The following is a 27478-nucleotide window of genomic DNA, read 5'->3' as shown; positions in this document are numbered from 1 at the left end:
ATTGCACCGCCCCGACTGCTGCTGATTGGTTACGGGGCTCGAGGGTGGCGGTTGGCTGCTCCTCGCACCTCCCCCTTGTGCCGCTACCGCCGCCACTGAGAGGAGCCAGCAGCGACGCCAGAGCCGGGAATCCGGGTGAGTCGGGGCCCTGGGTCTAACATGCTCCTGGCGTCCAGTGAGACTCACGAGGAACTGCCCTTTCGACTTTTTCTCCTCGCACGGGTTCTTCAGAGCTCCAGGCACTCTGTCACATGGGAGTTGTAGTCTGCCATGTACTGTCGACTATGGGCCAGAGACGTAAGAAGACTACCATTCCCAGCAGGAATTGCGACAAGCCGGTCAACAAACGCTCAGGCCACGCCTTCTAAGCCTGCTCATTGGAGAGCCTGCCCCTTAGCCCCGCCTTCTTGCATTTCACTGGCTACTGTCCTTCATAGAGGCTGGGTTCCGGCATAGAGTGCAAGACGACTGGGTACTGTATTCGTCATTCTAAACTAAGACGGACTACGATTGGTCGACGTTGATGTCCATCACTTGTTGTAGGGCAGGACCCTAGGCTGATCGGGCGGTCGTAGGCTCAGGTTGGTGTCGGTCCCAGAGGGAGGCCGATCTTGGACTTTGGCCCCTCCCCCTCGCGCTGCCGGGTGGGCACGATTGGCTGTGGCAAGCGTCGCTCGTCATTGAGAGGCGGAGCCGACCAGGCTCTGAGTATCTATTGGCCTAGGACGGCGCCGGTCAGCGGGGTTGTGGCCGCTGATTGGCTGACTGCTCCAGCTGTTGCAGGTCCATTCACCATTTTGTGTGTTGGAGTAAAAAAAAAAGGGAGAATCGAGAGGGAGAGCCGGAGGGGGGGCGGGGAGGGACCGGACCGGACCGAGCCGGGGCCACGGCCCCCCGCCCCGAAACCCCGCTGAGCCCGAGGTGAGGGGCGGGGCCAGGGCTGACACAGGCAGGGGGGTTTTGGGGTGCTGGGGGCCGAGAGGGGACAGGTGGCAGGGACGGGGAAGGGGTACCGGGGAAAAGGGGTGAGTGGGATGGTGGGAAGGTGGGACAGAGTAGAGGAAGTGGTGGGGAGAAGGAGTGACAGAAAAAGGGTGACAAGGAGCGGGTGGTGGGCAGAGAATTGGTAACAGGAATGGAGGGGTGACAGGACTAGATCAGGGTGACAGGGAGAGAGAGGGGACAGAGTTGGAGGGGGTGACAAGGAGAGGTGATGGGGAGAGAAGGTGACAGGTCCAGAGATGGCTGACATGAGAGTGACTGGGAGGAGGGGGTGACAGAGAGAGATGAGGGTGACAAGGAGGGAGTGACAGAGGAGGGGGCCTAGGGCCTGCGAAGAGAGAGGTGGAGATAGAGATGGTGACAGGATGGGAAAGAGAGTGGCAGAGACGCTGGTGTCAGGAGGCCTGATGGGAGCAGAGGACATGAGACCCTGAGAAGCCTGGGCCAGCCTGGGCTTCAGGAGTTACTGCTTAGATTCTGAGGGAGGTGAGGGCCCAAGAGGGCCTTGGGTGGGAGTTATCCTGAGAGGGTGGACAGGAAGAGAGTAGGCCCCAGGGGAAGGAAAGAAGCTTGGTTTTTGGTGTGAAGAACCTGGACCAGGCAGTAGGGTCCAGGGGTGCCAGGCAGTGTGGTTGTAGGCCCTGGGTGGGGTATGCAAAGGTTTGTGTTGGGCCCGGTCTCAGTGCCCAGGATGGTGGTCTAGCAGGTCAGTGGAAGAAGGTGGTGGTGGCTGTCCAACTCCTGGGTGCTTGGGTGCCTGCCCCAGTGTGAGAAGCCCCGGGCCCCCCAGCCTCTGCCCGAGAGGACCCTAGGATGGGCTCAGAGAAGGGGCAGCCTGGGACTGCAGGCTCCTAAGCAGCAGCAGGCCCCAAGTGGGAGAGCATGAGGTCGGGGTCCCGTGGGAGCCTGAAGGCTGAGTCAGGGGTGCCTCGGATCTTCTTTGGCTTATGGTCCTGGGTCCCCTAACCCTCCCGGGGGCCCCCTTTTTGGCCTCTCAGGTTCTTTTAGTCACTTCAGAGTAAAGTTTTTTCCCTTCTCTTTTCTCAGGGCAGCCTGAAAGGGGGCGGGCAGTAATGACTGTTCAGGAAGTGGGTGAGGTTGGCCTGCTGGGCTTGTCCTGCTGTCTTTGACCTTCTCCCACTTACCCCCACCTGGAGTCCGAGGGCATATTTGGGGACCAGGGGGGCCTAGTCGGCTCAGCCACCCTGCCAGAGCCAGCCCAGGCAGGGCGGGGATGCAAGCAGGCCAGAAGGGGGGTGGCTGGGCTTTCGGGTATCACGCTGGGTGCTGTTGGGGGAGGGGCAGGCTCCCATCCAGAGGGACCGTGAAACCCTAGGGTGTAGCCCTGTGTCCCACTGTGTGGTATGTGTGTGTGTGTGTGTGTGTGTGTGCGTGCGTGCGCGCACGCTTAACGTTCAGCCCTGTGGTAGCACTGGGTATGAGCTCTTGCCCCAGACGTGCCCCTGCCTGTTCTCCGCCAGGATCTGGGGAGATGGTTGTACCTGGCAGGCCTAGCGTGCAGAACAGAGTGGGCAGCTGTCCCTTGGGACTCGCAGCTGCCCACTCCTTCCCACAATGCCCGGCCATGCCAGGCTGCCCAGGGCCGGGGTGGGGGTGGTAGAGAGAGGCTCACATCGCAGCCCAGTCACCTCCCTTTCTGTGACTGTGTGCTTGTACATTTGTGTGTGTGAGTGTGTGTGTTCTCTGGGCAGTGACAGTGCAAGGTAGTGTGCCCTCTGGATCATGTGACAGGTAGCACACTGAAATGGTTAGGAGCACAGACTCGGGGGCCAGATTACCTGGGTCCAGATCTCAGCTCTGCCATTTCCCAGCCGGATGGATGTGGACGAGTGGCTTGATCTCTCTGTGCCCCAATTTCCTCCTGTGTAAATGCGGCTGATGGTAGCATCCGCCTCTTAGGGCTGTGGTGAGGATGCAATGGGTTAATAAAGGCAAGTTTAGCCCAGGGCTCGGCAAGTGCTCCATAGGTGTGAACTGTTACTTTTAGTCGTGGTTCCCTTGGGGCAGTCAGAGTGTGTGCCTGCACCTACTGTCCTCTGCAGAGAAAGCAGAGTATGTGAGGGTTCCCAAGGAACCAGAGTGTATAGCTCAGGGCATATGGTGCCAGTCTGTGTCTGGGTGCCGGCCAGGGGCCCAAAGGAGTTGAACATAGCCAGGCAGGAGACCTTGAGGATCATGGAGTTGAGGCAGTAGCCCCAGCAAGTGGGAAGTCTTGGGGGACACTGGGTCTGGGGGGGCGGTTCCTGAGGTTGCTCCCAATGATCCCTGTCTGTCCTCTCACCCGGCAGGTGGACAAAAGATGAAGCCCATGAAAAAGGCATGCACCAGCCTTCCAGGTTCTGGCAGCGGTGGCAAGTCCCCACCAGCCACCAGGGCCAAGGCCCTGAGGCGGCGAGGGGCTGGGGAGGGGGACAAGCCAGAGGAGGAAGATGATGAGGCGCAGCAGCAACAGCCGGGGCCCGAAGAGGCTGAGGAGGGCGAGGAGGAGGAAGCCGAGCGGGGCCCGGGGGCCGAGGGGCTGCCCCCGGAGCTGCACTCCGACGACCCGGCCCCAGGCCCTGCTGAAGAACCCAAGGTGGAGGGGGAGGCGGGCCGCTGGGAGCCTTCACTCAGCCGAAAGACGGCCACGTTCAAGTCACGCGCGCCCAAGAAGAAGTATGTGGAGGAGCACGGCGCCGGCAGTGGCAGCACTGGGGCGGCGGGTGCCCCTGAAGAGCGGGCTCGGACCCCTGAGGAAGGCGGCGCTCTGGGGGTGCCTCCACGGCCACCCACCTCCACGCGCTCCTCCTCCACCGACACAGCCAGCGAGCATTCAGCCGACCTGGAGGATGAGCCAGCCGAAGCCTGTGGTCTGGGTCCCTGGCCCCCCGGCAGCACCAGCGGGGGCTATGACTTGCGGCAGCTGCGGTCCCAGCGAGTCTTGGCTCGGCGTGGGGACGGCCTCTTCCTGCCGGCTGTGGTGCGCCAGGTGCGCCGAAGCCAGGACCTGGGTGTGCAGTTCCACGGGGACCGGGCCCTGACTTTCTATGAGGGGGTGCCTGGCGGGGGTGTGGATGTGGTTCTGGATGCCACGCCCCCGCCGGGGGCTCTGGCGGTGGGCACAGCGGTCTGTACCTGCGTGGAGCCCGGCGTGGCGGCCTACCGGGAGGGTGTGGTGGTGGAGGTGGCCACCAAGCCCGCTGCCTACAAGGTCCGCTTCGGCCCTGGCCCCAGCTCCCAGCTGGGCCCAGCCGCCCTGCCGCAGCCGCCTCAGCCACCACACCGGGAGCCCGAGGAGGCGGTGTGGGTGGCCCGCTCCAGCCTCCGCCTGCTGCGGCCCCCCTGGGAGCCCGAAGCCCTGCCAAGGAAGCCCCCAGCGGGCCCTGAGGAGGAGCAGGCCGAGCCCGGGGCCACGCTTCCCCCCTGCCCTGCTGCCCTGGACCCCAAGCAGCCTGAGGACGCCGAGGTCTCCAAGATCAGCTTCGGTGGCAACCTTGGGGCTTGTGAGGAGGGTGAGGAGAAGCACCCGCCCGCCCTGGGCACCCCGGCTCTGCTCCCACTGCCGCCCCAGCTCCTGTCACCACCGCCCAAGTCCCCGGCCTTCGCAGGCCCAGGCCGCCCGGGTGAGCAGCCCTCCCCGTGCCAGGAAGGGAGCCAGGGTGGCAGCCGGAGCAGCAGCGTGGCCTCGCTGGAGAAGGGGGCTCCGCCGGCCGCCCGGGCCCGCACGCCCCTGACGGCGGCCCAGCAGAAGTACAAGAAGGGCGACGTGGTCTGCACGCCCAACGGAATCCGAAAGAAGTTCAACGGCAAGCAGTGGCGACGGCTGTGCTCGAGAGACGGCTGCATGAAGGAGTCCCAGCGGCGGGGCTACTGCTCCCGTCACCTGTCCATGCGAACCAAGGAGATGGAGGGCCTGGCGGACAGCGGTCCTGGGGGGGCTGGGCGGCCGGCGGGTGTGGCGGCCCGTGAGGGCAGCACCGAGTTCGACTGGGGGGACGAGACGTCGCGGGACAGCGAGGCCAGCAGTGTGGCGGCCCGCGGAGACTCCCGTCCACGCCTGGTGGCCCCCGCCGACCTGTCTCGCTTTGAGTTTGACGAGTGTGAAGCGGCGGTGATGCTGGTGTCCCTGGGCAGCTCTCGCTCGGGCACACCCTCCTTCTCCCCCGTGTCTACACAGTCACCCTTCTCGCCAGCCCCGTCGCCCTCACCCTCACCGCTCTTCGGCTTCCGCCCTGCCAACTTCAGCCCCATCAACGCCTCGCCCGTCATCCAGCGCACCGCTGTCCGCAGCCGCCACCTGAGCGCCAGCACGCCTAAGGCGGGTGTGCTGACGCCACCAGACTTGGGCCCCCACCCGCCGCCACCTGCCCCCCGAGAGCGCCATTCCTCTGGCATCCTCCCCACCTTCCAGACCAACCTGACCTTTACTGTGCCCATCAGTCCTGGGCGACGGAAGACAGAGCTGCTGCCCCACCCGGGGGCGTTGGGGGCCCCTGGCGCAGCGGGCGGAGGAGCCGCCCCGGACTTCCCCAAGAGCGACAGCTTAGACTCTGGCGTGGACTCGGTGTCCCACACACCTACACCCTCCACGCCGGCCGGCTTCCGAGCTGTGTCGCCCGCCGTGCCCTTCTCCCGCTCCCGCCAGCCCTCACCGTTGCTGCTGTTGCCGCCACCTGCCGGCCTGACCTCGGACCCTGGGCCCTCCGTGCGCCGGGTGCCTGCCGTGCAGCGGGACTCGCCCGTCATCGTCCGCAACCCGGACGTGCCGTTGCCCTCCAAGTTCCCCGGGGAGGTGGGCACTGGCAGTGAGGCCCGGGCCGGGGGACCCGGGCGGGGCTGCCGAGAGACCCCAGTGACCCCCGGGGTGGCCAGCGGGAAGCCTGGCCTGCCCCCACCTCTGCCAGCCCCCGTACCCATCACTGTGCCTCCAGCTGCGCCGACTGCCGTGGCCCAGCCGATGCCCACCTTTGGCCTGGCCTCCTCACCCTTTCAGCCGGTGGCCTTCCACCCCTCACCTGCTGCCCTGTTGCCTGTCCTGGTGCCCAGCAGCTATACCAGCCATCCTGCCCCCAAAAAGGAAGTCATCATGGGCCGGCCTGGGACAGGTAAGAGGTTCTGCTGGAGGGGCTGGGTGAGGGCTCATTTTGTACCGGGCGACTGGCAAAGTGGCTCTCGAGAGAGGTGAGCTCCCCTCCCCGGGGGGCATTCAAGGGGGAAGGCTGGCCTCCCCTCTGCACAGAAGTTCCCATGGGAATTCCTGTGTCAGGCTGAGCATGTGGACTTTGAAGGCTCAGTGCTGTGTTCCAGAGGCCTCCTGGTTGGGGTCCACCAATCAGCAGACCTTTTCTGAGAGTGCAGGCTCAAAGCCAGCCCCACCCCCCACCCCCCCCAGAGCTGATGGGGTAACAGAGATGGTAATCATGATGACAGCTCCCATGGCCTGAGGACTGACAGGGGCATCACTGTGATAAGCACTGTGAGTGGGTTATCTCTCCTAACCTCACACCCACCCCTTAACGTAGCACTCACAGCATACTGATCCTTGCTGTGAGTAGGCTCCTATAGAGGAAACTGGGAGTTTCTTGATGATCCAGTAGTTGGGAATCCACGCTTCCACTGCAGGGGCCCCCGGTCTGATCTCCGATCAGGGAGCTAAGATCCTGTAAGCTGCTGCATGGTGCAGCCGAAAAAAAAAAGAGGAAACTGAGGTCGGGTTAGTTACTTGCTCAGGGTCACGTGGCTAGTAAATCCCAGAGCCAGCCTTCAAACCCAGGCTGGCTGGCTCGTGACCACTTGGCCACAGTCCTGGGTTACAGATGGGAAGACTGAGGCTCCAGTGGGTGCTTCTGCCAGGTGGTGGCAGGCCCAGACCTGGAGACCTCATCTTCGCTGCTGTACCTGGTAAATAGCACAGGTGTGGTCAGTGCCCTGGCGGGGAGCCGGGGGCGTGCCGGGCATGCCTCCAGAGGTGAACCTAGTCTGGCTGCCCTCGGGACAGGGCGTGTAAGCCAGGGGTTGGAGGAGAAGTTGGAACCTGCAACCCTGGGACAGAAGAACCTCCTGGGAGGCTCATGGGAAGGCTCCGAGGTCAGAAGGAGCACAGCTGAGGACAGCTGGTGTGACTAGAGGGCTGAGGCCAGGGATGGGGGCGAGGCATTTCTGAGATGGGGCTGGAGAGCCATCTGGCTTGGGCCTTGTCAGAGCAACTTTCATGGAGGGTGACAAACCTGTCACTCACCCCTTCCCGAGCATCTTTTTCTTATTTACCTATTCATTCACTGTTGACTGACGGCCCCCTCTGTGCCTGGCCCTGTGCTGGTTGATGCTAAGGACACAGTCCCATCCTCACAGGGCTCATGGTTCCTAGAGTAGACAGACCTGTCCCCAGATAGTGGCTGTCCAGCGTCGTTAGGGCTGGGGTGGTCAGGGAGGACTTCTTGGAGAAGGGGCCGTGAATGCATGCTCAGTCGCTTAGTTATGTCTGACTCTTTGCGACCCCATGGACTGTAGCCCGCCAGGCTCCTCTCTGTCCATGGGATTCTCCAGGCAAGAATACTGGAGTGGGTAGCCATTCTCTTCTCCAGGGGATCTTCCCAACCCAGGGATCGAACCCCCAGATCTCCTGCATTGCAGGTGGATTCTTAACTGTCTGAGCCATCAGGGAAACCCTCTAAAGTGAGGCCTGAAGGGTGTGCAGAAGGGAGCCTGGCAAGGCTGGCAGGAGGGCCGTCAGGCAGAGGGAAGAGTTTGTGTAAAGGCCTTGAGGCAAGAGCCAAAGTTTAAAGGAAGTTGAATCTGCAAAGTCAAGGGCTCTAGACGGTGGGTGAGTGTTGGGATGTGTGGCTGCATAGGTGAGCAGCACATCAAAGTCAGATCATAGAAGGTCCTTCTAAGACTTGGGAACTTTTTCCTGAGGGCATTAGGGAACTAGTTGTACTATGTACTAGTAGTTGTACTACTAGTTGTACTATGGTACAACTAGGGTTGTGCCATATAGGGTGAGTTCCAGCCCCTGAGACCAGGGAAGGAGGTGTACGTGTGGATCTTGGTAGGAGCCGCTGGTGTCTTGGGCTGGAACAAAAACTAGTGTAGGAAGGAGTCCAGGCCTTGCCCTCACTCAGCTCCAGCCCAGACCCAGGGCAGAGGACGCAGAGACAGCACTTGCCTGTTATGCTCATATACTGAGGTGTTTTTTGCTCCACCCCTACCATTTGTTACATTTGTTATTTTGTAGCTGATATGAGCAAAATTCTACAAAGTGGGCACAGCAGGGATTCCTGTCCTTAGGCAGGTGAAGACACTGAAGCAGAAGGACTCTATAACCATCCCCTTCAGCCTCCCACCCCCCACATGCCTGCAGCCCCCTGACACTGCCCTCATATATAGCACCGCTGGGTCATGGCCCTCACTGCTGCTGCGTGGGGAGGTGACCTGAGGCCCGCCAGGGTGGTCTGGCAGCGTTCCTGACACCTTTTTCCAGATGAGGAAAGTGAGGCCCTGACATGAGTCCTGATGGAGGTCACCCAGCCAGGGAGGGGCAGGACTGTGTCTTGAATCGGATCTCTCGATCTAGATCACAGGACCCTTCCTACCAGAAGTAAGAGTAATAATTTATTGAGTACCACCCATGCATGTGCCTGGCACACTGCTCAGTAAGTGCTCAGGGCACCTTTACTCACTGAATCGTGATCACACCCCAGGAGCTCCGCAGGACCATTAGTTCCACTGGACAGAGGAGGAAACTGCAGTCCTAGAGGCAGAGTGACTTGCCTGTGGTCACCCAGCTAGGAACAGGGAGAGCGAGGATTTGAACCCAGACTGTTTGGCACCAGAGCCCAGGCTCTTGGGCACTCTCAGTAATGATAACAATAACAGTAATAGTAGCCCGCTTTATTGAGCATATACCACATGCCCAGCCTCAGGGATGGGGCTGTCTCATTGAAACTTCCTGACGCTATGAAACAGGGATTACCAGTGACCAGCCCTGTCGTTGGTTGCGGGAGGGGGACTGAGGTTCAGGGAGGGGAGGCCCCTTGCTGGAAGCCAATGGGTCGTCAGAACTTGTCCAGTGCCTGTCCTGGCGGTTCTGAGCCGCGCCTCCCTGACTACACCCATGCTGAGGTATCCAGGCTGCCCTCAGGTTCCCAGCCAGTGGGCCCTTTTGTTCTTCTCTGAGAGGCCTCCTAAAGCCTTGGGAAGTAGGCACCTTGGGGCCTTCTCTGTCTTGAAGCCCAGACAGGGCAGACCGTGCCCAGGGGCACAGTGAAGCTATCACCCTGGCCCCTTTGGACCGCCCATGCCAGGGCCTGACCCTCCGTCAGGGCAGCAGGTGTGAGGGGGTGGCCCAGGGCAGCCTGCCTGCATCTGCCCCCGACCAGGCATTTGCTTCCGCTGGGGGACTTGCTGGAGCAGGCGGGCCGGCATTCTCCGCATTCTGTGCATGGCCGGGCCAGCCAGCTGCCATCGCCACCTCCCTCTGACTCTTCCCGCCTGCTCCCCCGGAGAGGAAGCCACCCCAGGGCCTACAGCCCTGGCCTAGGAGGCCAGATGTCTCAGCCTCGTGCTTGGCATGGCCTGCCTTCCAACTCCCGGCTTCTGCCTGGGTTCCCCGTATTGACAGGCAGTGCCCCTTCTCCTGGGCCTGTCCGCCCATCTGCCTGTTTGAGCCATTGCGTATCTGTCTCTCCCTTGGGTGCCTATGTCTGTCTCTGCCCAGGTCTCTATTTCTGCGCCTGAGTCTCCCTCTCTGGACTTCTTCTCTCTGGCTTTCCCTGAGTCTGGCTCTCAATGGCTTTCGTGGTTTGTGCCTCCTTAGATACCAGTCCTTGTTGGAGCTTTCATTCCACCCTCTTTCTATTTTGCCCCCTCCTCCCCACCCCCCGCCCCGATCTGGAATTCTGTCTCTGGTCCAGCCTTGGCCTACCCTCTGGTCCTCCTCCTTCCATTCTTTAGACAGACCTGCTTCCCCTGTCCTAGCCCTCATTCCCACTCTGTGCACATCAGGAACTCTGTTCCTCTAAGTCACTGGAGAGTTGCTAAGCACCAGGTCTCTTGCTCCCTCTTAGAGGAGTGTTGGGGTAATGTCTAGGCCTGAAGGCCCCTTCTTGGTCCTTGACAAATTAAATGTCTGCTACTGTCCTGAAAGCTGCTGAGAGTTGTCGGGAGCTATCCTACAGACCCATCAACACCCAAGCACCTGTTCCCAAGACAGGCAGGAAGGCGGGGGCTTTGGGGGCCAAGCTAGGAGATCCGGCTGTGGGGGAGCAGCAGGAAAGCTGTTCCTCTGCCCACCCACCTGCTCGAGGGCATGACCCGGATCACCTCTACCACCCCCAACCCCATCACCTTTCAGAAGACACTTTGGTGCCAGCTCCATTTAACTGAGTCCCACGAGTAGTCCATCCCAACAGGCAGGATCTCAGAGACCAAGCAGTATCCACCCACTGTGCTTGGGTGCGTTGGGAAAATGAGGCCCCAAGAGGAGCCAGGGGGGCGGCGGTGGGGGGGGGGGAGATCTTCCTAACTCGCAGATCCAGACTCTGCCCAACGAGAATTTCTGTTTTGTCTCAAACAATAACCCCTGCCTCTCCCACCAGAAGTCCCTCCTCACCCCTCTCCCTGGCCCAGGCTGGGGTAAAGTGGGTGGGAAAGGCATATGTGGACACAGGCACAGGCAAGGATGAGCAGAGAGAGCCAGAGCCAGGGGAGGGCAGAGGAGAGAGGCAACTCTGGCTGAATGAATGAGGTGATGAGGGAGGTTCAGGTAGGCTTCTCACTGGAGGTGACATTGGAGCTGAAGCAGGAAGAGAGTGGATTTCAGGGTAGTAGAAGAGAAGGGCCATCTAGGCATAGGCAGCCACAGGAGCAAAGGCCAGGAGGGGTGAAAGTGTATGGCCTTGGAGTGGCCAGTTGAGGCTGGAGCCGATACGGGGCCTAGGCTTGGCAGAAGGGTGCCAAGGAAGACAGTTACAGCAGGGCCACGCTTGAGTGTCAGTCCCGTGAAGAGCCTAGAAACGGTTCAGAGCAGAGGAAAAGGGTTGGATCAGGCTGTCAAAGACCCCTGGATAGGAAGGAGACCTAGCCTGGGAAGAAGAGGGTGAATTACAGGAGAGAGGAGCGAATAGGCTCTTTTGAGGTAGCTGGAGTGAGTCTTGGAGATTTCTTGGAAGAGCCCCGAGCGCCAGGCACTGCAAGGGGTCAGGCTGCCTCCTGGTGGCGGCGGGTGGCTGGGGCGGGGGGGGGTCGGGGGGAGGGTGGTTGCCGGCCTGCGCATGCGCAACGCCGCGGTGGTGTGTGTGGCCCGCAGCCCCCGGCGCCCGGGCATTAATGGCTCCATTAGTGGCAGGGAGGGAGGCGCATTAGCGGCGACGACGGCGTCTGGCTCCCATTACCACCGGCGGCAGCGGCTGCACCGCAGGCGGCTGGACCCTAGCCTGCCGCGCCGCCGCCTCCGCCCGCACCCGGTTCCCTGTTCCCGCTCCGTTTGGGGGCCTGGGCCAGGGAACCCCCGTCTCCCCACTTCGGTGGAAAAGCTAATCGTGAAGCCAGGCAAACCGGGACTCAAATCTTGATCATGCCACCTCCTGACTGCAAGATCCTACCCCCTTCTGAGCCTGTTTCATGCGAAGCAGCCAGGGAAAGAGGGTGCATCGGGGGCTTTGTGGATCCAGACCTGCACCCAGTGAGGGCCGCGCCCATTCCCGCGCCCTAGAGGGTAGGCCCGGGGCGGCTGGCCTCGGGTCTTCCCATTGGCTGCTGTCACTCCCGCCGACGCCAATTGGTCGAGACCTGCTCCCCCCGCCCTTGCGCCATTAACCCTTGCGCGGCCGCGTTCTCGGGCTGGGTGGGGGACCTGCCCCCCCAGCAGACAGTTCGGGTGCCAGCTGGCCCGCGCCCCGCCGCGGCCCGCGTGGGTGTCAGGCCGGCCGGGCGCCCGCCCGCCCTCCCAGCACAAAGCGGCTTTGTGGGGCCCGCCAAGGGCTGGCTGGGGGCCAGGCGGCGAGTGGAAAATCTCGTGAGCGCGGGGTTGGGGAGGAGAACGCAGGGCGGCGCCCCCTCCTCCGCCCAGGCAGTGGCGCCTCCCTCAGCCCGCGCGGACCAGCCCTTTCAGCCCCGGCGCTTGTACACTCCCCCTCGACTCCCTTTTCTACCCCCAAATCCACATCCCTCCCTCCATCCTATCCCGCCCATCTCCCAGTCCCTGGGGAGCCTCCCCCACACCTCTCGCTTGCCTCTCTTTCCCTTCTGGTCCCCCTGCCTACCCCAGCCCCACTCACACTGACTCACCCCGGCGCTATTTTTAGGCCCCCATCCCTCCGAGCAGCACCAGCCCAATCCTGGGCTCGTTCCCCAGGCAACCCTGGCCGTCGCCGACTCCGCCCGGGGTGGGTGGGTGGGTGTGTATGTGGAGAGCGGGTGAGGGGAGCTGGGGACACCGGGGTGGTGAGCCGAGGCGGGGACCCGGGCCTGGAGAGCAGGGTGGGGAGCCGCAGGCGGCAGGGCGCGGTGCCTCTCGGGCTCAGTAAACGGGGGCCCGCGAGTTCAGGGCATGTCTGCCTGTCCCTCAGTCTGTCAGCATCCCTGGCTGTGCGCCCCAAGGCTCTGGGCAGGCCTCAGCCTGTGCCACCCTGGGTGGCAGTTGCTGTCTCTGTCTGGGCTCCCTGTCCCCAGGCTGGGGTGGGATGGGGCCCTGGGGATTGTTTGGGGCCGAACCTTTTGTGGAGTTGGTTATGGGGTAGTGCAGGGGTGAGCTGCACTGTAGTTCTGCCTAGTACCTGCTCTGCATGAAGGGTGGTGGAGCACTCCCTCTCAGATGGGGCTGAGGCCCTGGTTTGGGGAACCTCCTCAGCATTTTCCAACCAGGGAGGCCCCAATTAGAGTTGGGGATGGCTGAAGACATGGAACTGCTCCCTCTTCTCTACTCCTAATCACCCCCACCCAGGGTTCCTCCATTCCAAACAATGGAAACTAAGTATAGGGCTGGCCCAGTGCCCAGGGCAGGGGGGCCCTTCCCGCCCGGATTCCGGCCCCTCCCTGCTAGGCTGGGCCCCCACTTGGCTGTCCCCTACCCTGTAAGGGGCCTCTTCCCATCCCTCCTCTGTGGGCACTGCCTTCTACCAGATGTGCAACCCTCCCAGATGTCTGGGGCCCTCTTTCCCTCCTGTGCCAGGCTTAGCTCCTTTTCTCACGCAGCAGAAGTGGGGGTACTGGGGGCAGGGTTCCTCTGAGCTCAGTCCCTGAGCTGCATTGCAGTGGGGAAGGGGTTAACTTGCCAGGAGGTGACTCACCGGTGGGGAGAGGAGGGGGCAGCCATGGGGAGATAGAGCAGGCCACATTGATTTCAGTCTAGATTTCTGCTTCACATTGCAGTCCCTGGGGCAGTGAGGTAATGGAGGGTCTGAGTCTGGGGCTGCATAGGGAGGAGGGGGTGGTCACCTAATAGTCCCTCAGTTGATCTCTCCAGGCTCACAGCCAAGAGTCTGGCCCTGCAGTCGCTGGAGGTCAGAGGGCTACAGACCTTCCCTTTCCCTCTGGGCTCAGGTTACCTGGTTTTTGCCCCTTCTCCATGTCTTCATCTCTGTAGGTGCAGAAGGCTGGGAAAAATGTTTGTGCCTGTCACTGACCCTACCTGTGTAGGAGCTCAGTCTTGGTCCATCTGAGCCTGTGCAGTCTTGACCTGCTCAGCTGTGACCCCAGGCCTCTGCCTTCACAGGATGTGACCTCAGGGCCCCTCTTGCGTGATCCAGGGCCACTGCCTCTCTGCCTGGTGGGCCCCAGACCTTGTCTGTGACTCTTTGTGTGCCCTCTGACTTTTCTATAGTTCATCAGTCTCTCTGAATCTTTGAACATATTCCCCACACCTTTGGGTTGGGAGTCTCTGCCTATGTCCACCCTGAGGGTGAGTTTTCATAAGCGGAAAGAGCACTTGAGTTGGAGTGCTGGGCTGTTATGTCCCAGCTGCATGATTTTGCACCGTTTATTCAGTTTCTCTGAGCCTCCCTTTCTCATCTGAACAATGGGCATAATAAAGTGTACTTTCCTAGTGGTTGTGAGGATTCAACGCACAGGGTCATAGATACAAACTCCCCAAACGAAGCAGCCCCAGTGTTAGTGTCCCTTCTTCCTTCCTCTGAAAAAAGTGACTCCCAATAGAGTGGTGGCCTCCTGCCTTACACTGTGAGGTGGAGGGTCCCAGGTGGCTGCTAAGTGTCAGGTGGGGTTGCTCAATGATGGTGAACAGCCATGGCACTTTGTATACCTGATGAGCCAGGGTACTGAAGTAGTGCTCACTGGGGTAAGTTTATATAGTGTGTGGGGTCAGTATGATGGCACTTGTGAGAGTTACCTGTTGGGAGTGCCAGGAAGGCCACGAATGTTGGTTGTGTTAGAGGGACATAGGGTGTGCGCAGTGGACAAACAGTGGCTGTGATGAGGTGTAGGAGATGATTCTGTCTGTTTAATATATCGTGTGTTTGTATGATGATGCACAGGGATGTGTGAGGAGGATATGCTTTGATGAAGCATGTATGACAGGGCATGTATGAAATGGGTGATGTGAAGAGGATGGGTGAGAACGAGTGTGTGTGACTGTGGGCGGGGCGTGATGGACGGTTAGTGTGGGAGGTAGTACATTTATGTGAGGAAGTGTTCTAGGTGTGTGACTTCGTGTGAGAGTGTAAGAGGGAGGGTCCATGTGACCCTGGGTGTGGATAAGGTAATGGGTGTGGTAGGAAAGTCTGTCTAGGAGTGTGTGTCTGTGTGTGTGAGTTTGTGGCTGCTGTTGTGAGTTGGTGAGGGCTCAGGGGTGGCTGGCCCAACCCTACACGCAGTTCGTCTGCCCTGTGGGGCCGGGCGCGCCCCAGGTGGGCGTGAGGGAAGTGGGCCGAGCCGCGCGTGAGCGTGTTCCTCGCGCGGACTGGACACACACTAGTACCACCCACAGCCCCGGGCCTCTGCAGCACAGCGCCCCGAACCGCCCCCCTGGCTCGGTGCCTTTACTGCAGTGCGCCCTCCCTGCCGCCCTCCTCCCGCGGTCCCGCCCCGGGCCGGCTTGGGTCCAACCGGAGCCCGCCCCGCCCTGCCCTTATTTGCATATGACTGACGTTCCCCCGGGGCGGCCAATGGGGGCGGGCGCGGCGGGGCCTGACCCGCGCGCGGCGGCGGCAGCCAATGGATTTGCGCGCGGTGGGCCGGGCTTGCGCGGAAGGCCGCGGGGGAAGCGGGGAAGGGGCGGGAGGAGGTGCGGTGGGGGGAGGGGAGCGCGTAGTAGTGGCGGGGCGGGGAGGCGGCGGTGGTTCGGCGCGGGGCTCGCTCGGAGCGCACGGACGCACGCACGCTCGTCCGTCTGCCCGCCCGGGGCCGGAGGCCGACCCCGCGCTGAGCCGCGGGCCCCAGGCCCGGAAAGGCGGGGAGCGGTGCCGGCAGCCGGGGCGCGCGGGGCCAGAGCCGTTACCCGCCGGAGCTGCGAGGGAGGGAGGGAGCGAGCCAGCGAACGGGGAAGGGAGGGGGCCGCCCCCGCGCACGCGCGCCGCGCCCCGCCCCACCTGCCCCGCCCGCCCGGCTCCGCGCGGGAGGAGGGAGAAGGAGGGGGCGGCGCCGATGGCCCCCGTGCCGCGCGCCCCGTGACGGCCCCCGCGCGCGCCGGGGGGCGGGGCGGGGCCGGCGCGCTCTGACCTCCCCCCGCCCCCCGGGCGGCGGGAGGCAGGCGGCGTTGTGCGCAGGCGCGCCCGGCAGAGACCCCCGCGTGGGGCGGCCGGAGGGGGGCGGCGTGCGGGGGGGGGGCATGTGGCAACGGCCTCCAGCTCCCCCCGGGCCCGAGCGGCGGCGGCCGAGGAGCCGGCGGCGGGCGGAACGGCGGCGGCCGCTGAGGAGGCGCGAGCCCCGGCCGGGCCCCCCCGCGCCGGACCATGTACTCAGCCCACAGGCCCTTGGTGCCCGCGTCCGGCGCGGCCTCCCGTGGCCTCGGCATGTTCGGTCAGTAGCGCCTGGGCCCTGGGACTGCAGGGGTCAAGATGTCGGGGTGCTGAGTGCAGAGTAATGGTGATGGGGTTACAGTAAGAGAACGGTGGCGGCAGAGTAGAGGGGAAAGTTACAGAGCTCGGCTGGGCCAAGTGGTTAGTGACGGCAGGTGGGAGTGTAGCAGAGTGATAAGAGTGCAGAGTGGGGCGTAGCTGGGGACAGCTGTGGGGTTTAGGTGCGGGGTGGAACAGGTATGTTGTCATAGGAGGTGAAGGGTGCAGAGTACCTGGTTCCGGAGCATGGGTTAGAATCGTAGCAGCGTGAGACCTGGTCCCAGGTGTGAAATAGTGGGGAGGCGCTGGGGGCTGTGATTGAGAAGTGGGTCTAAGGACAGGTCTTGGGATTGTGAGTGAGGCACTGTCTGCTCAAGAGTAGTGTGTTTGTGGTGTGCTCTTCAGGGGAGAGAGAGGGCGAGACCCAGGAACCTGGAGGGTAGTGTGCTGGGGAGGAGTTCAGGAGGGACAGGACCAAAGGACGGTCCTCCCATTGTCTGCTGGGCCCCTTCTTTCTCACCCAGCAGAAGATCAGGAGGCAAGATCTTTCTGAAGAGAGGGACCTGTCCAGGTCTCTAAAGGCTTTTGTGGGTTTGAGGGCCCAGCAGGCTTGTGGGGCTCCAGTGCCCCAGTGGTAGGGATGGGATTTTCATAGTATCTAGAGTCCTCTCCAGTGTTGGCTTCTTTGTCCCTCTCCTGTTGCCTTGATGTCTACTTCTTGTTTTGGCAGCATCTCACAGAAGCAGGTCTTGAGGCCAGTGCCTCCCACAGGGGCTCCACCAGGCCAGCCTTCCGAAGGCATTGCTGGGGGGCGGGGTCAGATGAGGTCAAATTGATCTAGATCAGGGGGAGCCTGGAGTGATGGGGACCGGGGCTAGGGCGTTTTCCTCCTGTCTTCATGGTCTTTCTCTAGCAGGGGCCTTTTCTGTGGGTTCCACTTCCCCCAGGGAGCTGGCAGTGAGAAGGAGACCCACTCCCAGCCTGGGCCTGCCCCAGGAGTCCAGCCAGGGGTGGGCCGCAGCCTCAGGCTGGCTCTCTTACCACCCAGCTCCTGGAACAGAAGGTTGGCCCCTGGTGCGGGAGGTACCTTCCTGTGCATATTCTCAAGGAAACACCTGGAGCTGTTGCCTTGCCTGGGCAGGGTCTCATAACAATTCTCCTGTCTGCTCTATTGTCCCTGCCTTTTCTTCTGAGGAGCTTACCACACCCTCCCATCTTTCTGGGCAAGAGAGCTGGCCACTATACTGGAGGGAAGTGCAGGAGTGTCAAGTGAGGGAAGGCGGAGAGGCCCCTTCACAATTAGTAGACTTCTCTCTGAGGAGAAAAGAGAAGGATGCTGGAGCCACCATGCCCAGCCCGGGAAGGGCAGGTCTGGGTCCCTGCGGTCTGTGGTAGGGGGAAGGAGGCAAGGAGAAAGGCCTGAGATCCCGTGCCCTGTGGGTAGTGGGGAGAGGAGGGAAGGAGAAGAGTGGGAGTGGAGGTTGGGCCATCTGCCTCAAGAAAAGAGAAAGGGAATGTGAGGCCAAGGTGAGGGGCTCTGTCAGATGAGGCGTGGTGATGGGAATGGGGCACGCCTGGGGGAGGGTCTCCAGCCCCGCCAAGGTCTTCCGAGAGTGAGATGGCAAGCAGTCATGGCCTGGTTTGCGACAGGAGCCAGTCGTTCCTCTGGCCTGGTCCCTGGTGGCAAGGCTGGTGGAGGTGGAGGTGGGGGAGGGCGTGGGGTGTGAGGACTCCTTCCCTGCTTCTGTTTTTGTTCTTATAAATCTAAAAATCTGTCAGCGAGGAGTTCTTCCTGAGTGATGTCGCACGCCTGAGCCCAGGGCGCTCTGGGATGGGGGAAGAGGGTGTAAAGAAGAGGGGGCGGCGCCTTGTCCAGGGTGGAAGAGAGCGTGTGTTGGGGTGGGGGGTCCCGGCCCGGCTCTCCTGCCGCCCCGCTCAGCTGACTCCCTCCCACAGTGTGGACAAATGTGGAGCCTCGCTCTGTGGCCGTGTTCCCCTGGCACTCCTTAGTCCCCTTCCTGGCCCCCAGCCAGCCTGACCCCTCTGTCCAGCCAAGTGAGGCCCAGCAACCTGCCAGCCACCCCGTGGCCTCCAACCAGAGCAAAGGTGAGGGGCGGGGGGCCGTGGGGAGGCCCGGGGATGGGGTTGGGATGGCCCCGGAGCCCTCTGACCTGCCTGCTGCTCTGCCCCCAGAACCTGCTGAGTCGGCGGCCGTTGCTCACGAGCAGCCACCGGGCGGGACAGGGAATGCTGACCCGGGGCGGCCCCCTGGAGCCACATGCCCTGAGAGCCCAGGGCCCGGACCCCCCCACACTTTGGGGGTGGTGGATCCTGGGAAAGGCCCCCCTCCCACCACGGAGGAGGAGGCCCCTGGACCGCCAGGAGAGCCACGGCTGGACAGCGAGACAGAGAGTGACCACGACGATGCGTGTGTACCCTGATGCCTGGGACCAGGGAGGAGGGGGCGTGGCTGGAGACTCAGCTCTCCCTGTTCCTGCTGCTCTGTCTCCATCACATCTCATTCCCCACAGCTTCCTCTCCATCATGTCTCCTGAGATCCAGTTGCCCCTGCCGCCCGGGAAACGCCGGACCCAGTCCCTCAGCGCCCTGCCCAAGGAACGAGACTCGTCTTCAGAGAAGGATGGACGCAGCCCCAACAAGGTGCCTCATCGCCACCCATCCCTAGCTCACCCCGAGGACACCCAACCCATCCCCGGGGTTCTAACAATCCCACGCGGGCTGCTGTCTTCTGCAGCGGGAGAAGGACCATATCCGGCGGCCTATGAATGCCTTCATGATCTTCAGCAAGCGGCACCGGGCCCTGGTCCACCAGCGCCACCCCAACCAGGACAACCGGACTGTCAGTAAGATCCTGGGCGAGTGGTGGTATGCCCTGGGGCCCAAGGAGAAGCAGAAGTACCACGACCTGGCCTTCCAGGTAACGCCGCTACCTCTCGGCTCCTCAGCTTCCTCCGGTCGGGCGGATGAGTGAAGGGTCTCCCTGCCCTTTCCTGCTAGGTGAAAGAGGCTCACTTTAAGGCCCACCCAGATTGGAAGTGGTGCAACAAGGACCGGAAGAAGTCCAGCTCAGAGGCCAAGCCCACGAGCTTGGGGCTGGCAGGAGGGCACAAGGAGCCGAGGGAGCGGAGCATGTCGGAGACAGGCACTGCCGCTGCCCCCGGAGGTCAGTGAGCCCCTCTGCCCGCTTCCCTCCAGTGGGCCACCAGTCTCCCCTTCGCTTGCTCAGCCTGCTTTCCCAGCAGCTCCTCTCGGCTTCATTTCTTTTGAGCACCTCACTGCAAAGGCCCTGACACTGAGCTGTGGTGAAGGAGTCAGGGAGGTCCAGGAAGGTCACACATCCGAACAGGAGCCTCATCATCAAGTGCCATTTACTGAGCATTCGCTACGTGACAGGCACTTCTTAGAGCATAACGTCTAGCATTCAAAACCAAAGCCCATTTTCTAGATGAGGAAACTGAGGCTCAGAAAAGCAGAATCAGTTCCTTGAAATCACAAAATACTAGGAAGTGGCCGAGTCTGAATTTAAACCGCAGCTTGTTGACTCTCGAGGCCGCAGTCGGAAGGCCTTTATCGGCTACTGCTGCTGACTGACGGTGTCTATAGAGTGCACCACCCTGAGGCGCTTTTCTGGAGATCCCGTGGGTTCTGGCCCACAGCCCTGCGAGGGATGTTCCTTTTGCTCTGAGACAAGGGAACAGAGGCTCAGACAGTCCAGTGGCTGTTGGTTAAGCAGTGCCGCACATACCTGTCTCCAGGCTTTTCTCCCCTCAGAAAGGCCGCCTCCCAGGGAGCAGTGGGCTCACTCCTCGAAACCCCAGAGGACAGGAAGTTGTGGGAAATGCTGGGCTGGTGGGTGGTGTCTGTCTTCTGCCGGGTGGCCCAAGAAATCCACCCTGCTTCCACCCAGTATGTAGAAGTGTCTGTGGACATTTTGGCCAGCCTAGGCGCTAGTAGCAGGCTTCCTGACTGTAACTTTGTCTCTCCCGCCCTGCAGTGTCTTCGGAGCTCCTGTCTGTCACGGCCCAGACACTCTTGAGCTCAGATACCAAGACTCCAGGGAGCGGCTCCTGTGGGGCAGAGCGTCTGCACGCTGTCGGGGGACCTGGCTCGGCCCGGCCCCGCGCCTTCTCCCACAGTGGGGTCCACAGCCTGGACGGCGGAGAGGTAGACAGCCAGGCGTTGCAGGAACTGACTCAGGTCTGGAGGGCAGGCCGCAGGGGTAGGGGCGACGGGCAGGGAGGGAGGTGACTGCCCTGGCTGAATTCTCCCTGCACTTGCCCTGCAGATGGTGTCTGGCCCCACATCCTACGCTGGTCCAAAGCCCTCCACCCAGTATGGGGCTCCAGGCCCCTTTGCGGCGCCCGGGGAGGGAGGCACCCTAGCAGCCAGTGGACGGCCCCCACTGCTCCCCACCCGGGCTTCCCGCTCCCAGCGTGCAGCCAGTGAGGACATGACCAGTGATGAGGAACGCATGGTCATCTGTGAGGAGGAGGGGGACGATGATGTCATTGGTAAGCTGTCTCAGGACCCAGAGTCCTAGCCGGGAAGCAGCAGGCTCAGGTTGGGAAAGATAGGTGGAGATTTGGCCCAGGTCCTTCGGCCCCTTTTTCTTCCCTTCCCCGTTTGTTTGTGATCCTGGGCCTGTTCAGTACAGGCCCTACCGAGGTAGTCCAGCCCTGCCCTCGAGAAGCCCCAGGTCAGGGACTTCCCTGGTGGTCCAGTGGTTAAGACTCCATGCTCCTAATGCAGGGGGTCCAGGTTTGATCCCTGGTTGGGGAACTAGATCCCAGGTGTTGTGACTAAGACCCAGTGCAGCCAAATGAATAAGTGTTAAAAAAAAAACAAAAGAAGCTGCAGGCCAGACAGGAATCCTGAGGATACCAGCATGGCCGGGCCATTGGGGTGTAGGGTCAGGTGCCATTTCCCGTTGCTCTCAGGGTCTGGCGGCAGGCAGGTGGGCACACCTGGGCTGAGGAACAGCATTCCTGGACAACACTTAGCCAGCACGGGGCAGAGCTGAGGCCAGAGCCAGGCTCCAGACTCTCCATTCTGGGCAGCCCTGCGCCCAGCCCTTTGCCAACAGTGTTGCATCTGCTCCCTCAGCTGATGATGGCTTCGGCACCACTGACATCGACCTCAAGTGCAAGGAGCGGGTGACTGACAGCGAGAGTGGAGACAGTTCCGGGGAGGACCCGGAGGGCAGCAAGGTGAGTGCTTGGGACTTGCTGTTGTCTGGCCCACGTGTCCTGGGAGGGGGACCGTTCCTTTGCCTTGTGTCAAGAGAGGCGGAGATGAAGGCTCAGAGAAGGCGAGCTATTTGCCCCATGGACGTCTCAGCCTGGATGAGTGGAGGCCTTCAACTGGCCTGGCTGCCAGGCAGGACGCGGAATCGGGGATGGCAGGGTGGCAGGCTCCCCTGACATGGTTGTGTCTCCCTTTTCTTTCCACTCAGGGCTTCGGCCGGAAGGTGTTCTCACCTGTGATCCGTTCCTCCTTTACTCACTGCCGTCCGTCGCTGGACCCTGAGCCTCCAGGGCCCCCAGATCCACCTGCAGGCTTCGGCAAAGGCTACGGGCCCACCTCCTCCGCGTCCTCGCCTGCTGCCTCCTCCTCCTCAGCCGCCACCTCCTTCCCATTGGGCTCAGGGACCTTCAAGGCCCAGGAGTCAGGTCAGGGCAGCACCACAGGCCCCCTCCGTCCCCCACCTGCTGGAACTGGGGGCCCAGCAACACCTTCTAAGGCCACCCGGTTTCTCCCCACGGATCCTGCCACCTTCCGTCGCAAGAGACCTGAAAGCGTGGGCGGCCTGGAGCCACCGGGCCCCTCAGTCATCGCGGCGCCTCCCAGCGGGGGAGGAGGCGTCCTGCAGACACTGGTCCTGCCCTCAAACAAGGAGGAGCGGGAGGGCAGCGGCGCGCGTGTGCTCTCAGCCCCGGCGCCCTCGCTGGCCTACGGGGCCCCGGCAACCCCCCTGTCCCGCCCGGCCGCCACCATGGTCACCAACGTGGTGCGGCCCGTCAGCAGCACTCCTGTGCCCATTGCCTCCAAGCCTTTCCCTGCTCCCGGCCGGGCCGAAGCGTCTCCTGGTGACACAGCTGGTGCCAGGACTGAGGCGGTCACTGGGTCCCGGGCACCGGGGGGCTCCCCACTGGGCGTCAGCTTAGTGTATTCGGACAAGAAGTCAGGAGCGGCAACCTCTACGGCCCCACACCTGGTGGCTGGGCCCCTCCTGGGCACTGTGGGGAAGGCGCCAGCCACCGTCACCAACTTGCTGGTGGGCACCCCAGGCTACGGGGCCCCAGCGCCACCTGCTGTCCAGTTCATTGCCCAGGGGGGCCCTGGCAGTGGGGCAGCTGCGGGCTCGGGGGCCGGTGCTGGGAGTGGCCCCAATGGGCCAATGCCCCTGGGCATCCTGCAGCCGGGTCCCCTGGGCAAGGCTGGGGGCATCACCCAGGTGCAGTACATTCTGCCCACGCTGCCCCAGCAACTGCAAGTGGCACCAGCCCCTGGGACCAAGGCAGCGGCGCCCGGCGGCCCTGCCCCCACCACCAGCATCCGTTTCACCCTCCCGCCGGGCACCTCCACCAATGGCAAAGTCCTGGCTGCCACCGCACCCACTCCTGGCATCCCCATCCTGCAGTCCGTGCCCTCCGCCCCGCCCCCCAAAGGTGAGGCCCGGGTGGGCAGCGCGAGGAGCGGGCCCGGCTGCCTCCGCTCCTGTGTGACCACCTGCCCTCCCGTCTCTCACCTCGCAGCCCAGTCCGTGTCTCCTGTGCAGGCCCCGCCCCCAGGTGGCTCAGCCCAGCTGCTGCCTGGGAAGGTACTCGTGCCCTTGGCCACCCCCAGCATGTCCATGCGGGGAGGAGGGGCCGGCCAGCCGCTGCCGCTGGTGAGCCCGCCCTTCTCAGTACCTGTGCAGAACGGCGCTCAGCCACCCAGCAAGGTGAGCGCACCTCGGTGCTGCCCCACCTGCCCCTTGCTCCTCCCTTCTGGGCGTCAGTCTCTGTGTCCTGTGGTTTCTGTGCCTGCCTATCGTTCAGTCTCTTCCTTTTCTTCCCTTTGGTGTCTCGGCTTCTGTCTCACTGCCTGGCTTGATGTCCCTGAGCATCTTGATTCTGCCCTCATCGTTCGCCCCTTGTCCCTTTTCTGTGTTTCCAGCCTCTCGCTGTCTTCTTTCCCTTGGTTTCACCCTCCCCAGCCCCAGCCTAATGTCTCCCTTCTGAGTCTCTGCTGAGATCCAGCCTCCAAGGTCTCAGGCCTCCCCTGCCTCGCTCTGGGGCCCCGGCTCAGCCCCACCTGTGGTTCCCTTGCCCGCAGATCATCCAGCTGACTCCGGTGCCTGTGAGCACACCCAGCGGCCTGGTGCCGCCCCTCAGCCCGGCCCCGCTCCCCGGCCCCGCCTCGCAGCCTCAGAAGGTCCTGCTGCCCTCCTCCACGCGGTATGGCAGTTGAGCCCGCACCTGGGAGTCAGCGCAGGGGAGGGTTTTGGGGGAGCCAGCTCTCCTCACACCTTCCCCTTTCCTCTCCCTGTGGCAGGATCACCTACGTGCAGTCAGCAGGTGGGCACGCGGTGCCCCTGGGCACCAGTCCTGCTTCCAGTCAGCCTGGAACAGTCACCTCGTATGGACCCACGAGCTCGGTCGCCCTCGGCTTCACCTCGCTGGGGCCCAGCGGCCCCGCCTTCGTGCAGCCCCTGCTTTCAGGTGAGGGGTGGGCCTGGCTGGCAGCTGGGGACCACGGGTGGGGCTGAGGCAGCCCAGGCCCTCACTTGGTCCCCTGCCTCTGCCGTTTCTCTCTCCACAGGCCAAGCCCCACTGCTGGCTCCTGGCCAGGTGGGCGTGTCACCCGTGCCCAGCCCCCAGCTGCCTCCCACCTGCGCAGCCGCCAGTGGTCCCGTCATCACAGCGTTTTACCCCGGCAGCCCCGTGCCCACCTCCTCAGCACCCCTGGCCCAGCCATCCCAGGCCCCCCCAGGCCTGGTCTACACTGTGGCCACCAGCACCACCCCACCTGCTGCCCCCATCCTGCCCAAGGGCCCACCGGCACCCACTGCTGCCACCCCAGCCCCTGCCAGCCCTTTCCCTAGCGCCACAGGTGGGTGTCAGGCCAGGTGAGGGCGGGCTGAGTGGGTGGACCCAGGGCATGGGTTCCTGTCAAGCCTGGCTCAGCAAATATTCTCTCCACCCACAGGCTCCATGACATACAGTTTAGTGGCCCCCAAGGCCCAGCGGCCCACCCCTAAGGCCCCCCAGAAAGTGAAGGCGGCCATCGCCAGCATTCCCGTGGGCTCCTTCGAGGCTGGTGCCCCTGGGAGGCCAGGCCCTGCACCCCGGCAACCCTTGGAGCCTGGCCCAGCCCGTGATCCCCCAGCGTCCGAGTCAGAGCTTGAGGGGCGGCCAGCAACACCAGCCCCTCCACTGCCCCCCGAGACCTGGACTCCCACAGCCCGGAGCAGTCCCCCGCTGCCCCCACCTGCTGAGGAGCAGACCAGCACCAAGGGCCCAGAGACCATGGTGAGTGCCCAGCAGGCCTGGGGGTGGCCAGCACTGCTTGGCTCTGCTCCTGTCCCTTGTCCCCTCTTCTGTCCCACCCCTCTTCCCTCTTCCTGTCTGATCCGCACCCTTGTGGGCTCTCCTCGGGCTTGTCTGTCTGCACAGCTGGGTCCTGCCCACAGTTCTGTATCTCAGCGGTCAGTATCCATCTCTGTGATCCCTCTGTTTCTGGGTCTTGCCCTGATGAGTCTGACCCCAGTGTTCTCCATCTCCTTCCTCACCCACCCCCCCAGGCCAGCAAATTCCCCAGCTCGTCTTCAGACTGGCGTGTCCCTGGGCTGGGCCTGGAGAGCCGAGGGGAGCCCCCCACCCCTCCCAGCCCGGCCCTGGCTCCAGCCCCAGCTCCTGGTAGCAGCAGCGGCAGCAGTGAGGGCGGCAGTGGGAGGGCGGCCGGGGACACCCCTGAGCGCAAGGAGGCAGCTAGTGCCGGCAAGAAGGTGAAGGTGCGGCCCCCGCCCCTGAAGAAGACCTTTGACTCTGTGGACAAGTGAGCATGGGCTGGGGGACCGAGCGGAGTGTGCGGGTTGCTGGGAGAGGGGCAGCTGCAGGCGGGGGCAGAGGAAGTGACCCTGCCTGCTCTCCAGCAGGGTCCTGTCGGAGGTGGACTTCGAGGAGCGCTTTGCCGAGCTGCCCGAGTTCCGGCCTGAGGAGGTGCTGCCCTCGCCCACCTTGCAGTCTCTGGCCACCTCGCCCCGGGCCATCCTGGGCTCCTACCGCAAGAAGAGGAAGAATTCCACTGGTAGGCAAGCGCCAGGTGCCCGGGGGAGGTGGAGGACAGATGGGGGCCATTCCACTGAGCCTGCTTCCGTCTGAACAGATCTGGACTCGGCCCCCGAGGACCCCACCTCGCCCAAGCGCAAGATGAGGAGGCGCTCCAGCTGCAGCTCGGAGCCCAACACCCCCAAGAGTGCCAAGTGCGAGGGCGACATCTTCACCTTTGAACGCACAGGTGCTGGCGTGGTGGCAGGCAGAGCTGTGGGGGACCCAGGGCCTCCAAGAGGGGTGGGGTCTCAGGAACAGGGTTAAAGGTGGGAGAGTGGGCCCGGTGTCGCTGAGAGGAAGGACAGCAGGCCAAGGGTGGGTTCTGGAGGAGGTGTGTTTTGTTGGCTGTGCTGGGTCTCCATTGCCGCACAGCCTTTATCTGGTTGTGGCGGGCGGGGTCTGCTGTCTAGTTGAGGTGCTCGCGCTTCTCACTGCGGTGGCGGCTTTGCTTCCGGCAGAGGACAGACTCTAGGATGCAACGGCTTCAGTAGCTGTGGCTTGAGGGCTTAGTTGCTCCACACGGGGCATGTGGGATCTTCCCCGATCAGGGTTCGAGCCCATGTCCCCTGCATTGGCAGGTGGATTCTTTACTGCTGAGCCACCAGGGAAGCCTGGTTCTGGAGTCTCACAGGCCCCTAAATTGCCATATGACCTTGGGCAGGTTCCCTCTCTGAACCCCAGTGTGAAACAGGATTCAGTGAGGGCTGAGTAGACCCTTGCATGGCGGCGGGAGGCTTGACCGGGCTCCCTGCGCTGCTCACAGGCACAGAAGCTGAGGACGTGCTCGGGGAGCTGGAGTACGAGAAGGTGCCCTACTCGTCGCTGCGGCGCACCCTGGACCAGCGCCGGGCCCTGGTCATGCAGCTCTTCCAGGACCACGGCTTCTTCCCATCAGGTGAGCGCAGCTGGCAGTCTCGGGGCGGGGGACTTGGAGGGGGCCTACCTACTCATCTCACCCTGCCCTTCTTCCCCTCCCCGCCTGCCCCTGCTGCCCACAGCCCAGGCCACAGCAGCCTTCCAGGCCCGCTACGCGGACATCTTCCCCTCCAAGGTCTGTCTGCAGCTGAAGATCCGTGAGGTGCGCCAGAAGATCATGCAGGCGGCCACTCCCTCAGAACAGCCCCCAGGAGCCGAGGCCCCCCTCCCCGGACCGCCCCCTACTGGCACTGCTGCTGCCCCTGTTCCCACTCCCAGCCCCGCGGGGGGCCCTGACCCCACCTCACCTGGCTCGGACTCTGGCACAGCCCCGGCTGCCCCGCCACTGCCTCCACCCCCCGAGCCGGGGCCTGGACAGCCTGGCTGGGAGGGGCCCCCCCAACCCTCACCACCCCCCTCTGGTCCCTCCACAGCTGCCACAGGCAGGTGAGGGGCTCCTGAGAAGACCCCAGACCCACAGTACCCCCCTCAGGACATGGACAGTATGTTAGGTGGCAGGAATGGGGGGGCAGGATGGTTGCCTCCTCCCCAGTAAAGCCATTTCGTCCTTTCCAGTTGGGGGCGAAATGAGGCCTGCTCCCTTGTCTACCCCCTCCCCCCACAGCTCCCTCCCTGTGATGGGGGGGGCGACTGAGGGGAAGCGGGGCACAGTCTCTCTCCACCGAGCCCCTGTACATAACCTGGAGTGTGTTACCTTCAGACCTTTTCACTTGTACTTTATGCAAAATGGCTCGTGTGAGGGCTGCCAGCTGGAGGGTAGTATGGGCCTCGGGCCACAGGGAGGTGCCTGTGGAGTAGGGGGAGTTCATGTACCCCTTTTTTCCCCAGAGGGGCTGGACTCAGGTTAGCTTGGGGGTGGGGGCTCCTGCACTTTGCCACAGGCATGGGGAGGGTTCTCTCCCCACCCCCTCTGCCCTCCCAACTTGGGTTGTACTTTCTAAGAAGGTGATTCCCCCACCCTTGTCCCCATCCCCAGAACAAAACATGTTGATCATGTGCAATATTTCTTACTGTGCTGAGAAGACGCAATGATGAGATTAAAGCTGTTTAACACACCTGTGTGGCTGCCAGCTCTCAAGGGAGAAGGGATGTGGGTCATACCAGTCTGGCCCCCAGATGGCCATGCGGTTACAGGCTTTGCCCCTAACCACTGTGAGGAGCGGGATGCCATCCCAGGACCATCCCCTACATCAG

At 62.9% G+C, this 27478-nt stretch overlaps 1 protein-coding gene across 5 annotated transcripts; it reads left to right on the top strand.

Annotated features, from left to right (window-relative positions):
- CIC (capicua transcriptional repressor) lies at positions 1-27339 on the top strand. Of its 5 annotated transcripts, none has more exons than XM_043434941.1 (21): positions 1-135; positions 3312-6107; positions 17970-18119; positions 18207-18441; positions 18545-18674; positions 18769-18951; positions 19032-19197; positions 20029-20231; positions 20320-20545; positions 21138-21241; positions 21487-22702; positions 22790-22977; positions 23352-23473; positions 23571-23737; positions 23838-24128; positions 24225-24547; positions 24820-25073; positions 25171-25325; positions 25404-25535; positions 26112-26243; positions 26347-27339. In XM_043434941.1, exons 2-21 carry the CDS (start codon positions 3323-3325, stop codon positions 26712-26714), a joined length of 7530 nt encoding a protein of 2509 aa, XP_043290876.1. In that variant the 5' UTR covers positions 1-135; positions 3312-3322; the 3' UTR covers positions 26715-27339. The 5 variants fall into 5 exon arrangements, with proteins under 5 accessions (XP_043290876.1, XP_043290877.1, XP_043290875.1 ...); XM_043434942.1 differs by lacking the exon at positions 1-135 and adding an exon at positions 771-921 and having other exon boundaries at positions 25174-25325; XM_043434940.1 differs by lacking the exon at positions 1-135 and adding an exon at positions 771-921.
- Positions 27340-27478: the final 139 nt, after the last annotated feature.

The sequence above is a fragment of the Cervus canadensis genome, chromosome 18 (assembly GCF_019320065.1).
Source record: "Cervus canadensis isolate Bull #8, Minnesota chromosome 18, ASM1932006v1, whole genome shotgun sequence".
Classification (NCBI taxonomy): Eukaryota; Metazoa; Chordata; class Mammalia; order Artiodactyla; family Cervidae; genus Cervus; species Cervus canadensis.
This window is presented reverse-complemented; position numbering and strand designations above follow the sequence as displayed.